General features: G+C 39.1%; 1 protein-coding gene across 4 annotated transcripts in view; it reads right to left on the bottom strand.

The window, feature by feature from the left end:
* Positions 1-1,193: 1,193 nt before the first annotated feature.
* Positions 1,194-12,785, bottom strand: part of RAF1 (Raf-1 proto-oncogene, serine/threonine kinase) — a 75,717-nt gene continuing 64,125 nt past the window's right edge. For all 4 annotated transcript variants that reach the window (XM_078152212.1, XM_078152213.1, XM_020981083.2 and 1 more), the window contains 7 exons: positions 11,230-11,314; positions 10,433-10,609; positions 8,674-8,720; positions 4,004-4,122; positions 2,915-3,046; positions 2,668-2,802; positions 1,194-2,383 (listed from right to left, as the gene is read on the bottom strand). In XM_078152212.1, coding sequence (XP_078008338.1) covers positions 2,243-2,383; positions 2,668-2,802; positions 2,915-3,046; positions 4,004-4,122; positions 8,674-8,720; positions 10,433-10,609; positions 11,230-11,314 — 836 coding nt within the window. In that variant the 3' untranslated portion in view covers positions 1,194-2,242. The remainder of the gene's footprint in view (positions 2,384-2,667; positions 2,803-2,914; positions 3,047-4,003; positions 4,123-8,673; positions 8,721-10,432; positions 10,610-11,229; positions 11,315-12,785) is intronic.

A 12,785-nucleotide genomic window follows, 5' to 3' on the forward strand; every position in this document is an offset into this window, starting at 1 on the left:
GCTGTTTGGATTTCTCAGGTATGGTCAGTCCGCCTGAGCTTTTTTCAGAGTAATATTTATTTGAATATCACTGCACTAACCAGATTAAAGAGTCAGCCAGTCTCCCTTTCATGATGCTAGCAGTCAGCTTAGCTCAAAATGGCCACAAGGATTCCATTTTGGAAACAAAGATGTGTTGTAAAGGGGCTACATAGGAGGGATACTAAAAGTCAAACAGGAGGCACCCATACCTTCCCTTTGTTAGTTAAGCTGAGAAGTAGAAGGAGATCTATCCAAGTTTTGATAACATTGCTATTTAAATTCATACTGAATTAGAGAATTAGCATCCCAGTTTAGAAAAGCTGTAAATGTTCATAATAGTAGTAACAAATCCCACTTCTCAAGTTTTTTACCCAGTAGTACAAGTATTTGATAACTGGAACTCTAAGGTATTCTAAGGCCAAGTCTAGCACTGCTGTTCAGATCGTCGGTTCTTATATGAAGTACATCAAAAACAGTCCAAAGTTCAACATTTAAAGAAAGAAAAGTTTAAGAAAAAGTTAAGAAAGCTTCTGCACCAAAGAGTTCCTACCAGGTAGAAAGGCCTGCTAATGTTAATTTGTTAACTTTATGTTAAATGTTAATTTATTAGTTATAATTTCAATTAAATGTCCTTCCCCCACATATATACTTAGGCAGGCTATATACATTTTCATTTTCTACACACCAGGATATTTTTAAACTTATGAATCAGAGTAGCATTGTTTTACATCTAAGGGATGGAATTATTAAGGGTCAGAAAGCTCTTTCCCTAAGTTTCCTTCACCAATAAGACAGAAACATCTAAAGCTGGAAGGAACCTTACATGTCATCTAGTCCAGTCATCATCATCTTCATTTTGTGCATAAGGAAAGTAAGGACCAGAGATTAAGTAGCTTGCCCAAGGTCACACAGATGAAATGAAGAAGACCTAGGTCTGAATCCTTTCCACAAGTCCCGTTTTCTATCTAATAGACCATGCTGCCTTTCCCCACCCCACCCTTCACCCCCAGCCATGCACTGCCCAAGTCCTTATGCTAGAATCTCAGTACTTGAGTTTTACTGATTCCACTTATGTTTACAGTCTTAGAAAATGGCCAAAACACACTTCTCAGCTTATGTTCTAATATACCACAATCTGCCCATAATAAATGAAAAAGAAGGCCATTAAAACCTAAATTTAACTTATTTTATTAAAATAAGATAAATCACTAGAACCATGGCTTACAATAAATTCATTTTCTCAGGAGCAATAAAAACAAAAACCCAAACCATCAAGAAAAACTGTATATATTCAGTTTCCTTGTTATACGAGGTATGACTGTAAAGCGACATGACAAACGGATTTTTTTTTTCTGGGCCAGATACAAATGAAAGATCAATCTTTTTAAACTCATACCTCATATAGTGCATCTCCTGGAAGACAGCTTCAAATTGGTAGGCCACTCTGCTTGCTGAGAGTGGAGAAATATACTGAGAGGAGCATAGCAATTCCTCATTCAAAAGACCGTCATTCCACAACTGGCTATCTCATTGGGTGCAAGAACGAGTCTGTTAAGTACCAAGGTATCACTCCTTAGGTCAGTAATTGCAGCAAGGCTGTATGTATGGCCCCCATTTGAGAACAGTACTATGGAGAACAGTTTATTCCTTCGCGTGATTGTTTTCTATGTGCAAAACTATCTGGTAACTTGCCATCTTTTAAAAAAATTAAAATTCCTTGGCATGATTAACACTCATTGTAGGAACTTGTATTCAGAATTCATTATCCCCTTTTCTCTGGAGTTGGACTGCCATCTTTGTTCGGAAACATCCTCTTCAGGGTCCCCCCACAAAGAATTTTAGCCATTCTTACTATAAAAATACTAATTGATCCAACAAAAATGATCAAGAGAAAATATTGCCAAATAAACACAGCCGCCTTTGTAGAGGAAAATAAGGCTCAAGGGCATCTATTTTTAAAACTCTGGCTTGTATTGCATCTTGTCTGTTAGTTATTGGTAAAATGACACCATTATGACATGACACAAAATGAGTGGAAAACATCTCATTGAGCAAACAAATAGTAGAAAAAGGCAACATGGAGTGATGTCCCTGTAGTACTTGAATTGTAGAAATCTGTAGCAGCTTTTTCTGAAGAAAAAAAAATTCATCTCATCCATTATGGTAAGAAAAGCAGAACTTTGAGGACTTTCCTGTTGGGGACAATGGTGCAAGAATGTGCCTAGAAAACCGGGAGTCTTGTGGATGTCAACGTGCATGAGTTTATATCCTCTGTGTGGGCTGCACGGTGCAGAGAGGGTTCGGAAGCACTGCGGTTGATTTTCGGTAAAGAGTGTTGTAGTAACTCAATGGAAGACAATATCTGAAAAGAGGAAGCAAGAGGGGCAGATTTCAGACAACTTCATTCAAAATTATGTCCTGGTTTTATGTCATTTTGAATATAAGGATCCAGAACACACCCCCTCTCAAGCCTGAGGAGGGGTGAGACCAGAGAATCTCTACCAACTCAGGATGGCTGGCTAACAGGGAGAAGGATGAGGGAGGTCCTTTGTAACCTCCCATTTTCTGGGAGTCCACCCTTGGGCCCTACAGCAGGCTTAACAGACATAAACCCAAATGGTAGTCAAGCCTCTGAGCAGTTCATACCTGTGGAAAAAGAGGTCTTTCTTCCTTAACTTTCTTCACACAGTCTGCTACAAGCCTCTTCATGGCTTTGGGGCAATTCTTGTATAGCTTGCTGAGATCTGGAGATGCATACCCTCGACCAACCATAAATATAATCTAAATGAACAATAAGAGTGTTATGGCACCAGGTTAACCTTTCATTTCATTAAATATGGGTCCCCATCAAGTCAACTGTTGAATGGCCTTTACTTTTGGTAGCTGCACTCACCTGATCTCGGTTGTTGATGTGTGAATATGGTAGTTCCCCTGTCATCAGTTCATACAGCACAATGCCATAGGAATACACATCTGATTGAAAGCTGAATGGATTATTGTCCTGCATGCGGATAACTTCCGGAGCCTGAAAAAGAATTAATCACTTTCTATTAACATTATCTGGGGAGGGTTGAGGGATGATATTATGTTAGAAACCATTTTTGCTTTATAATACCCAGGAAATATATTTTAGCTCCCATTAATTAGGAGAGGAGGCTGAAGGCAGACTTTTCTAGACCTCCCTTACAAATGTCGGGGGAGGGGGGAGAATAATAAAATTGAGGAGAGAGAAGAGATGAAGTCTAATCTGAAAATGGCTGATCATACTTGGGAGAATAGCTGCATGTATAGAAAGCTTGATAGGGAAGCTGTGAGAAGGGATGCCTGAAGTTCACAATTCTGAATTTGTTGAACTTATACATAGTCAGTTACTAGATAAGTACTTGTTAAATGAATGGATAATGTGCCTCTTCCAAGAGCCCCCAAGGAAGACAGCTTTTACAGAAGTTGACCCATTCCACCCACAACCCAATTAAGAAACTAGAGTTCTGGCCTTGTTTTTCAACATCTTAAAAGATCATATCATCCAGGACTGATAAAAACTACAGTAGGGTTGAACCCAGCAGGCAGATTTTAACAGTGAGAAAACAAGCTGTCAATAACCTCTATGTGGACTGCCTGCCTCTCCTGCAGGTGTAGCCTACTAAATGAGACAATAGAAGATTATATATTCAAGCTGTTAACTGTGACTAGGCAAATCACTGCCTCTCTGTGCCTGAAATTATATACTTAAAGGGAATAAAACAGAGAATGAAGACAAATGAGGTGTTATTTGTGAGATTGTTTAGAAGCAAAAACAAAAAAAAAAGTAGAAGAAAGCCAAAGCTTTATTTCTCATATAAAGTGCTTAGTTTAATATGTGCCTTAAACTATGACATTTATCAGGCTTAGTTGGACTATATAGTAATTGAAGCAGGGCTAGGCGCTCCCATCTGATCAGGTAAGTAAGAAAGCTAAATTTCAATGGAGATTATTTCCTTACCATCCAGAGAACGGAACCTGTTGGCTGTTCCACTTGCTGAGAACCACTCCATCTAGATTTTACTGTTGCCAAACCAAAGTCTCCTATTTTCACTGTCAGACCTTCATGAAGAAATATATCTAAAAATGTGTTAAGGAACCCATTTTCAAAAAAGCACAGACCTTGAACTGGACCACAGAGTGTAGTCATCTGCCCCATGCAGATCCCCCACCATGATCTCTCCAACAAGTAATTGAAACTTCTTGAATATTTCCAATGATAAGGAATTCACTACCTTACTGAGGAGCCCATTCTGTTGTTCTTTACACTAAATTAAGTATATCTACTAATTGATCCTAATTTTCTTCTCTGGAGGCAAGCAAATTAGGTTTAACTCCTATTTCTTTTTTGTCCCTTAAGATTTTCCTGTTTTTAAAGCTAGTTTGTTTGCTATCTCATGTAAATAGGTCATCTTAAGCACACGTTTGTTGTTCAGTTGTTTCTCAGTTGTGTCTGACTCTTCGTGACCCTTTTGGACATTTTTGTGTCAAGGACACTGGAGTGGTTTGCCATTTTCTTGTCCAGCTCATTTTACAGATGAGGAAACTGAAGCAAACAGGGCCAAGTGACTTGCCCAGGATCACACAGCTAGTAAATTTCTGAGGCCAGATTTGAACTCAGGAGGAGTCTTACTGACTCCTGGTCTAGCCTTCTCCACTGTGCCACTCAGCTGTCCTAAACACACACATACACACAATTTGTATATATAATACTTCTTAAATTGATCTGGGGTTCTCAAAAGTGATGTGGGTGGAGGGAGGTCAGATTACTATGGGCCTCAGTGGGAGTATGTAACCAAATTTAAAGAAGCTCATTACCAGGTTGGCCACAGTGTGTGGATTTTTTTTAAGTCACCTTCTACAGAAAACTACATTAGAGGAGGACTTTATCTGTGACATTGTAAAAACTATTCTCTTCTAAGTGAGTTTTGAAAAGTTCTTCAACATACCCTGGACATCCTCCCTTCCCACCTCTGCTTCTCCTTCCATCTTACGACATCCTCCTTGCCCTACAAAATTCATCCCCTGAACAACTCCCCTTCATAGCACCTCCAAGCCATACTATGCATAAGCCAGGAAATTTATTAGCCAGCCTGATTGCTCTTTGTAGCCTTGTTACAAGAGAGACCCATGGCTTCTTCATGTGTCATTCCCCTGCCCTCTGGATCCTCTACTCTCTTGATTCTTAGGAGATGACGGTGTGCCATGATTCATAGGCATGGCAGAAGAGTGGTATTTATTTCTATTTGATAGATTTCAGAGAACAGTGTGAGGTCACCGTGAACATTGTATGATTTCCCAGATGCAATACTCTCATCCCCTCCATCCACTTTCGGTGCCAGCATAATGGCCATCATCTCTACTGTATGAGATGGATGTAATGATGGGTCAGCTCGATAAGCTGTCTAGTCAAATTCAGATTATAGTCTGGAAGGGATGAGTTCTTCATCCACTTGGCTTTTCCTGGGTGAATTTCTAGGCCAAACTATTTTGAATAGGTATGAGTCTCAATTAGGAGGCTTTATAGTTTCTGAGGTCTTGATAATTTGTAAGTCATCTGCCAAAAGGAGTGACCTGAAGGATCTAAACTGCCAAACACCAAATGGACTCTTTCCTTGGCAGAGGCAAACACCTTTAGTGAATGTCTGTTTTATGCCTTCATTCATATTGATAATCAGAGAACTGATGAACAAGACTTTCTGTAGTTACTTCTGTCAGGAAATCTCATGTGAACTTAACATATTCACAGGATACACATAATTGGAAGAAAGTCCTTAAGGCTGTATTTTGCTCTACCAAATCAAGTGCTTTAAAAAAAACCAAACAGTAGTCTGCACACCAGTTATGTCAAACCTCCCCAAGTACAAATGTAACTGGGAAATACTTAATAAAAACACAACATGGATAACATTACAATTAGGATCCTTCAGGGATCCTTACGTCCAGATTAGTGGCTTCATTTCTATTTGAGCTTGGGCACTGCTGTAACTCTGGGAATGAGAACTACTGCAAACTAGTTTATGAAAATGTGCCTCACAAAGAAAGCATGAAAAAGTGTAAAAAGGCCAAAGTATTAAACATTCTTTAAAACCTTTATACCCTTCATAGCCCATAATCCAATAAAAATACTGGAGATGGGGATGGAGACGTCCATAGGTGAGGAGGGGTACATATGCTATCAAGCATGGTCAATGTGTCAACTGATTACGCTGAGCTCTTTTTAAACAAAGAAAAGACTCATTAGGTAAAGTGGAGTGGTAATAGATTCAGAAATTACTGTGATATAAAAACAAAAGACATCAATAAAACTATAAAAAAAATACTTATGAGTTCCATGAAAACATCGAAAAAAGAGAAAAAATGTACCTATTCCTTTCTCATTTTCAAAGATACCTTCAAGAAGTGGGTACATAATTAAATTTTTTTTTCCAATTATCAAGTATTTCTCTACCAATCCCACCTCCCCCATGCAAAAAAATAAAGTCCTTTTAACAAAAAAGCATAGTCAAGCAAATAAAATAAAAATAAAATAATCCCTTATTAGCTATATCCAAAAACGTATCTTATTCTACATCTTAGCAGAATATTACTTGTCAAAATCACGGGTTATCAGTGTTCTTCTCTTCTGCTCACTTCCCTCTACATCAGTCCATACAAGTGTTCCTGAGTTTCTCTGAAACTTCATTATTTTATCACGTCATAGGATATACGCTTACAACTAGGAATAACTTACCCAGAAAACTGAGCATAATCTTACAGGGGAAAAATTGACCTTAAACAAAATAGAGGACCTCAGCATTCCTTCATGAAAGACCAGAAACACAGGAGTCGAGAAATATAAAGTATAAACACGAGTAAGTGACAAGAAGAGATTACACAAAGAGAACTGTTTATGTTCTAAAAGAGGGAGATGATATAAGGGTCTCCTCAGAACCCTATTGTCATCAGAGATCACAGATGGAGTTAAATAAAACCAAAGGCTTGGGCATGGCAAGTATGTTCTAAAAAATCAATTTCCATTGTAGAATGAAAGGAATAGCAAACTAGACTGAATGTACACTGACCCTAGGCTGTATTGTGGAAATTGCTATTTTCAAATTTTTTTGGGGTGTGTGTGTGTGATCATTTATGTCTTTCTTCTAAAAGCAGAAAATGTAACAGTTAAAAAGTACTTGAACTATTTAGGACTTACTATATCTTATATTCAAATGGCATCTTTATTATATTTCTCCCATTGGAAGACTATAGAAATCAAGGTAATTTCTATTGGATAGGCCTATTTTAGGCCTGGCTTTTTAGGGGAGCAAAAGCAATTCCTTGGAAGTCCTTCAGATTCTTCTTGGAGAAGAAGAATTTGCATAACTCTGAGCCTTTCCTTCCAAAGGATTTCCCAAATACTTCCTACTTTTTTCTCAAATATGTTATTATTTGCTCCATTATATAATTTTAATTTTATTTGTATAAAAATCCTATTCTGTATAATGAATCCTATGCTCCAACTAAAATGGATGGTTATGCTGACACCACCATACTTTTGCGCATGCTGTTCTGTTCTTTGGAATATTCTTCCACTGTTTAAAGCTCAGATTAAATACTATTTCCTCCATGAAGTCTTCTCTTGATCCCTCCAGTCAAGAGATGAAAGTGGTCGAGGAATTGTAGTCTAATCAGAAAACTTCAACCTAAAAATCATCTCTCTACTTAATGACCTCTCTGACCTTGGGCAAATCAGTGAAGCTCTTCTCCCCTTTGGCCTCAAATAAGATAGGTAAAAACAGAGCCCAGTGCATTTGGTATTTCAGATGATTATAATCTGTGTTGTCTCTACCTATAAGATTTTGGGCTCCATGAAAACAGAGACTGTGATCTTTGTATCTTCCCTAGTGTCTAACAAAGTGCTCTGTACACAGATAGCCCTTAATAAATGTCCACTAAACTGAATAAATGTCCACTAAAAGAATGAAACTCATGGATTACTTAACCAGAAACAAAGCAGCTGCCTATCTACTAAGAAATGGCTAAACAAACTTCATATATGAATGTTATGAATATTACTATACTGTAAGTAATGATTACAGAGAAGCATGATGAGACTTACACATGAACTTTTGCACCATAGTGCATTGAGCTTTGGGCTTGGAGTCAGGAAGATCCTAGTTCCAGGGGATGTTAAAACAATATAACAGTAAAATATTAAAATGATCAAGTTTAGCCACAAAGAGATGAGAAGGCATCATTTGATTCTTTATGGAGGTGGGAGATTATGAATGTGGAAGATACAGACTTTCCGGATGTATTGGTGGTTTGTTGTTGGTTTTTTTTAATAAGGGATGGTTCTCTGGGACTGCATATTGCGAAATGTAGATGATTTAAAAACAAGATCTCACTAAAAATACATATTTAAAAATTAAAAGTGATTATAATACAAAACTGATGTTTTTTACACTAATTCTATGGCAACTGTACAGACAGAACTAGTGAGACAAATGTCCAGCCTTCTACTGTGTAGTCATTCCTCAGTTATGTGAAGACTTCTTCTAGCTCCATGGGGAAGTGACAAAGTATACTTGGATCTTCTTAATCATGGAACTTTTCATCTTAATCACATTAAAGTACATAATTAAAGGATACTATTTGATTTCATGTCTCTGTGGATGATGTTCTTTGCATGTAAATAACTGTAAAAGAAAAAACAAAAAAGCTTGTAAAAATATGTTCATCCTACTGTGTAGCATAGAATCAGGTGGCATTTCCAGATTACCACAGAAAGCAAAAGCTCCAAAGTGCAAATAAGGAAGCAGGTTTGTTTTATCATTGAAATGACTTTACCAGGAGGTCTTTCTTTTTATTTTTAGGTATTTGGGGTTAAGTGACTTGCCCAAGGTCACACAGCTACTAAGTGCCAAGTGTTTGGTCTGGGGCTGGATTTGAACTCAGGTCCTCCTGACTTCAGGGCTGGTGCTCTATCCACTGCGCCACCTAGCTGCCCTAAGGAGGTCTTTCTGAGGCTTCAATCACCAAACTAATTTACATGGGGTCCATGACCTCCCAATCTTGCATCTAATAGTGTGGGAGTACAGTTCGGGGGTAAAGAATTGGTCAGCAAAGTGAGGTCACTGAAACTTTAAGCCAGGCAGGGAAAGACCGTTGGAGCGCCACAGGACCTGAGAGGTAGGTCATCTTCTTTTAAAGAGGTTGGCTATGCAGCATTTATTCACCACAATGCCCAGAGACAACGGATATTTCTGTCTACCTGGTCAGGAAATTCTTGATTATATACTAGACATCAAAAAGAATCACAAACCCAAGGTCTCACCACTACAGTTCCTCCAAAATAAAAACAAGCAATAAAAAAGCAGAATTTAATCCAGCTTCACGATAGAAGATCATGCCATAATCCTAGGATGATCACAGATCTAGAACTTCAAGGGACCTCAAAGGTCAATTAATCCGACCCCCTCATTTTAAGAATGAGAAAACTGAAGTCCAAAGAGAGTCAACGTGTAAGGCCAATGTCCAGAGACATTATGTGTCTGTTTTCCTATAGGGAGCCAATCAAATACATGTTTTGCCTCAACAAACACTTGGTCTGTTCTAAAAAACAACCCTAATGGATTTCTCTCTTCCAGCTTGGAGCTTCTCTGCCTTTTTTTGGTTGATAACAGTTTCCATATATTTATTTCCATACCTTAGAAATGCCCAAAGTTTTTGATCTTTCCAGACAAAATTATCTTTACAGTCAACTGTGGACCAAAGCACGACTAAACCTGCTCTTGGGGTCCAGCAGACCTTCTTCACTGAGCCAGGAAGGGGAGAGATATCGCAGGCTGAAAGGCTCAGCTTGGAATCAGGACTGAATCCAGGCTCCAAAGCCTATGAGACACTGGGCAAGTCCCTCATCCCTTCTGAGCAATCTTTCCAGTCAGGACAGCATTTATTCTGCTGCCCACAGGGCTGTCATGAGGAGAGCACACTCTAAGGACTAGCTACAGAAGTAAGAGTTTCTATCATTACTGACCACAGGGGCCAAAGAGAGCCTGAGCAGCCTTCCTCAACACAACGATGTGGGAGGAGCACTGGACTTTCCAAAAGCACCCTCAGAGAGGGTGTGGTTTTCTGGAGTCTTTGTGACAGCCAGTGTTAGAATACAGCAGTGGGAGTGGGTGGGTGGGGGGGATGTTATCTCTGAAGAGGTTTCATTTGCTGTAATTTATTTTAACCTTGAGGCTGGTTTTCAGTCTATTCACACAAAGTCCTTAGATACATATTTTATTTGTACATACTACATGTAATGCATAAGTAAATTCTAAACATTAACATATATTAAATGTCTTTTCAAAACCAGAAATATTTCTGAATAAATCAATCTTTAGTCTCCTAAAGTACTTACTCCATTCCTTGTGCTGTCTGCCGGGCAATGTCGATAAGCTGGAACATCTGAAATTTGGTCTCCTGGACATGGAGGTGCTTATAAAGACTGCTCCCCTCACACCACTGTGTCACAATTGCCAGGTTGTCTTTAGTCATATAGCCCATGAACAACAGAATGTTAACATGCCTGGTTTTTCTGAAGAAAAATATAAAGACAAAAGAATTCCCATTATCCTTATGAAGTAACATCAAAACAAAGGAAATCACTAACAGACTTTAGGGAATTCAAAGCCATAGTATCAAAGTGGTTGAGGAATTGTAGTCTAATCAGAAGACTTCAACCTAAGAATCATCACTCTACTTAATGACCTCTCTGACCTTGGGCAAATCAGTGCCATTCTCTGGGCTTCTCATTCCTGATGTGTAAAATGAGAGATCAGACATTCTAACATTCACTACAAGGGGTACAGGGAGAAAAACAACACAGCCCTTACCCCAAAGAGTTCTGAGTCCACTGGAGGGAAGAGAAAGCATTCATTTCTGCACTTGTTGGACTGTGCAGATCACAGTGGGGGTAGGGTAGGGTGGGGCAGTATGGGGGACGAGGGCCAGAAGGGTTTCTCAGCAGACCAATGACATGGCCAGGCATTAATGTGTGCATTAACTGACCTTTGAGGTCCCCTCTAAGTTTGAATTACCGTAAGAAGGACTGTGTACTCACTAAGACAATTAACCTGTGGAACGTTTTCACAGAACAAATCACACACATTTGGCAGAAGGGTCTCTGAAATGAGACAACAGAACTTCTCTGCTCACCTTAAGACGGCCACTTCGTTCCTGAAAGCCTGAAACTGCTCTGGGGTTGGATCAATGACCTTTAATATCTTCACAGCAACGTCTCCTGCAAATTAACTTAAAGTCAACACGACAAAAAGGAATGCTTTTTACTTCACGTTGTCATACACGTGACAGAGCAGGGAACTTCCATCTAAGGAGGTGGTCACAGCAATACAGCCTCTGCTACAAATGGTTCTTTTGAGTTTCACTTCTGATTCGGCTACCCTACTTACTTGATAAACACCAATGGCTTTCTACCACCTCCAAGATTCAATATGAAATCCTTGTTTGGCATTTAAAGCCTTTCATCATGTGGCCCCTTCCCACCCAATGACACTTAGCTCACCTTCACATACTACACCAGCCAGCAATACTCCATCCACTGACTTCCTTCTGTAGGAAGCCTTTCTCCTCTTTCTCCTCACCCTTCCACTCGCTTTATCTCTTCTATGTGCCTAGCTGTTTGCCTGCCATTTCCCTCGGTAGAATGCAAGCTCCTTGAGGGCAGGGGCTGTGCATCTGTCTTCCTTTGTATCCTTGGCACTTCTCCCAGTGCTTGGCAGATAATAAGCACTAAATAATGCTGACTAGCTGTGTCCTTCTCCTCTTAAGATGCACTTCTCTTTCTCCGTATGCCACATCCCTGAAGCCTTCCTGAATTCCCCACCAACTGCCCAACCATCCCTCCTTGTCTGTGAGCTCCCAGAGCACTGTGTTACTAATTTAGTGTTTAGTACACACTGCTGATCTTATATGATTTGGGGGGCTTGGGAGAGAGTGTTCTATTTCCCCTACTGTACTATATTAAGCTTTACAAGGACAGAAAATGTCAAACATCTTTATACCCCTCACATAGGGCTGAGTATACAGTAAGTCACCTGTACTCATACATTATGTATTTATTAGTGCAATGCAAGTATGTGTTCTTTGTGGATACACTGAGATGGGGGAAGAGGGAAGCCTTTGGGAAACTTTAAAGCCTTTCAACTAACAGGAACTTTTGTGTTTTGAAGAAACCAACATTTTACATTCCTTTTGGGATAGCAAAGTTGTTGTGTCTGAAGAATTTCTACATTAAATATAGTCAAATTCCCCTAAAAGGGAAGACTTCTTTAAAAAATGATAAAAAGTAGCAGCAACTGCTTTTTTTACAAATGGTACCAACTAAAATGATAGAATTTGCAAACTCATGATTCAAAGCCCTATGAAATCAGTCTGAGTCAACTAGTCAGTAGTTCCTGAATGCCTATAATGGGCAAGACCTTGTTCTCAGAGCTGCTGTTTTCTTTTTTTTCTTTTTCTTTTTTTTAAATATAAATTTATTTATTTTTAGTTTTCAACATTCCCTTCCACAAGTTTTTGAGTTCCAAATTTTCACCCCATCTCCCCCCTCCCCCCACCCCAAGATGTCATGCATTCTGAATATCCCTTCCCCTACTCTGTCCTCTCTTCTATCTCTCTCCCCTTCTCTTATCCCCTTCCCCTTCTATTTTCCTGTAGGGCAGGACAGACTTCTATACCCCATTTCCTATATT

The sequence above is a fragment of the Phascolarctos cinereus genome, unplaced genomic scaffold, assembly GCF_003287225.1.
Source record: "Phascolarctos cinereus isolate Bilbo 61053 unplaced genomic scaffold, phaCin_HiC Scaffold_4;HRSCAF=312, whole genome shotgun sequence".
Taxonomy (NCBI): Eukaryota; Metazoa; Chordata; class Mammalia; order Diprotodontia; family Phascolarctidae; genus Phascolarctos; species Phascolarctos cinereus.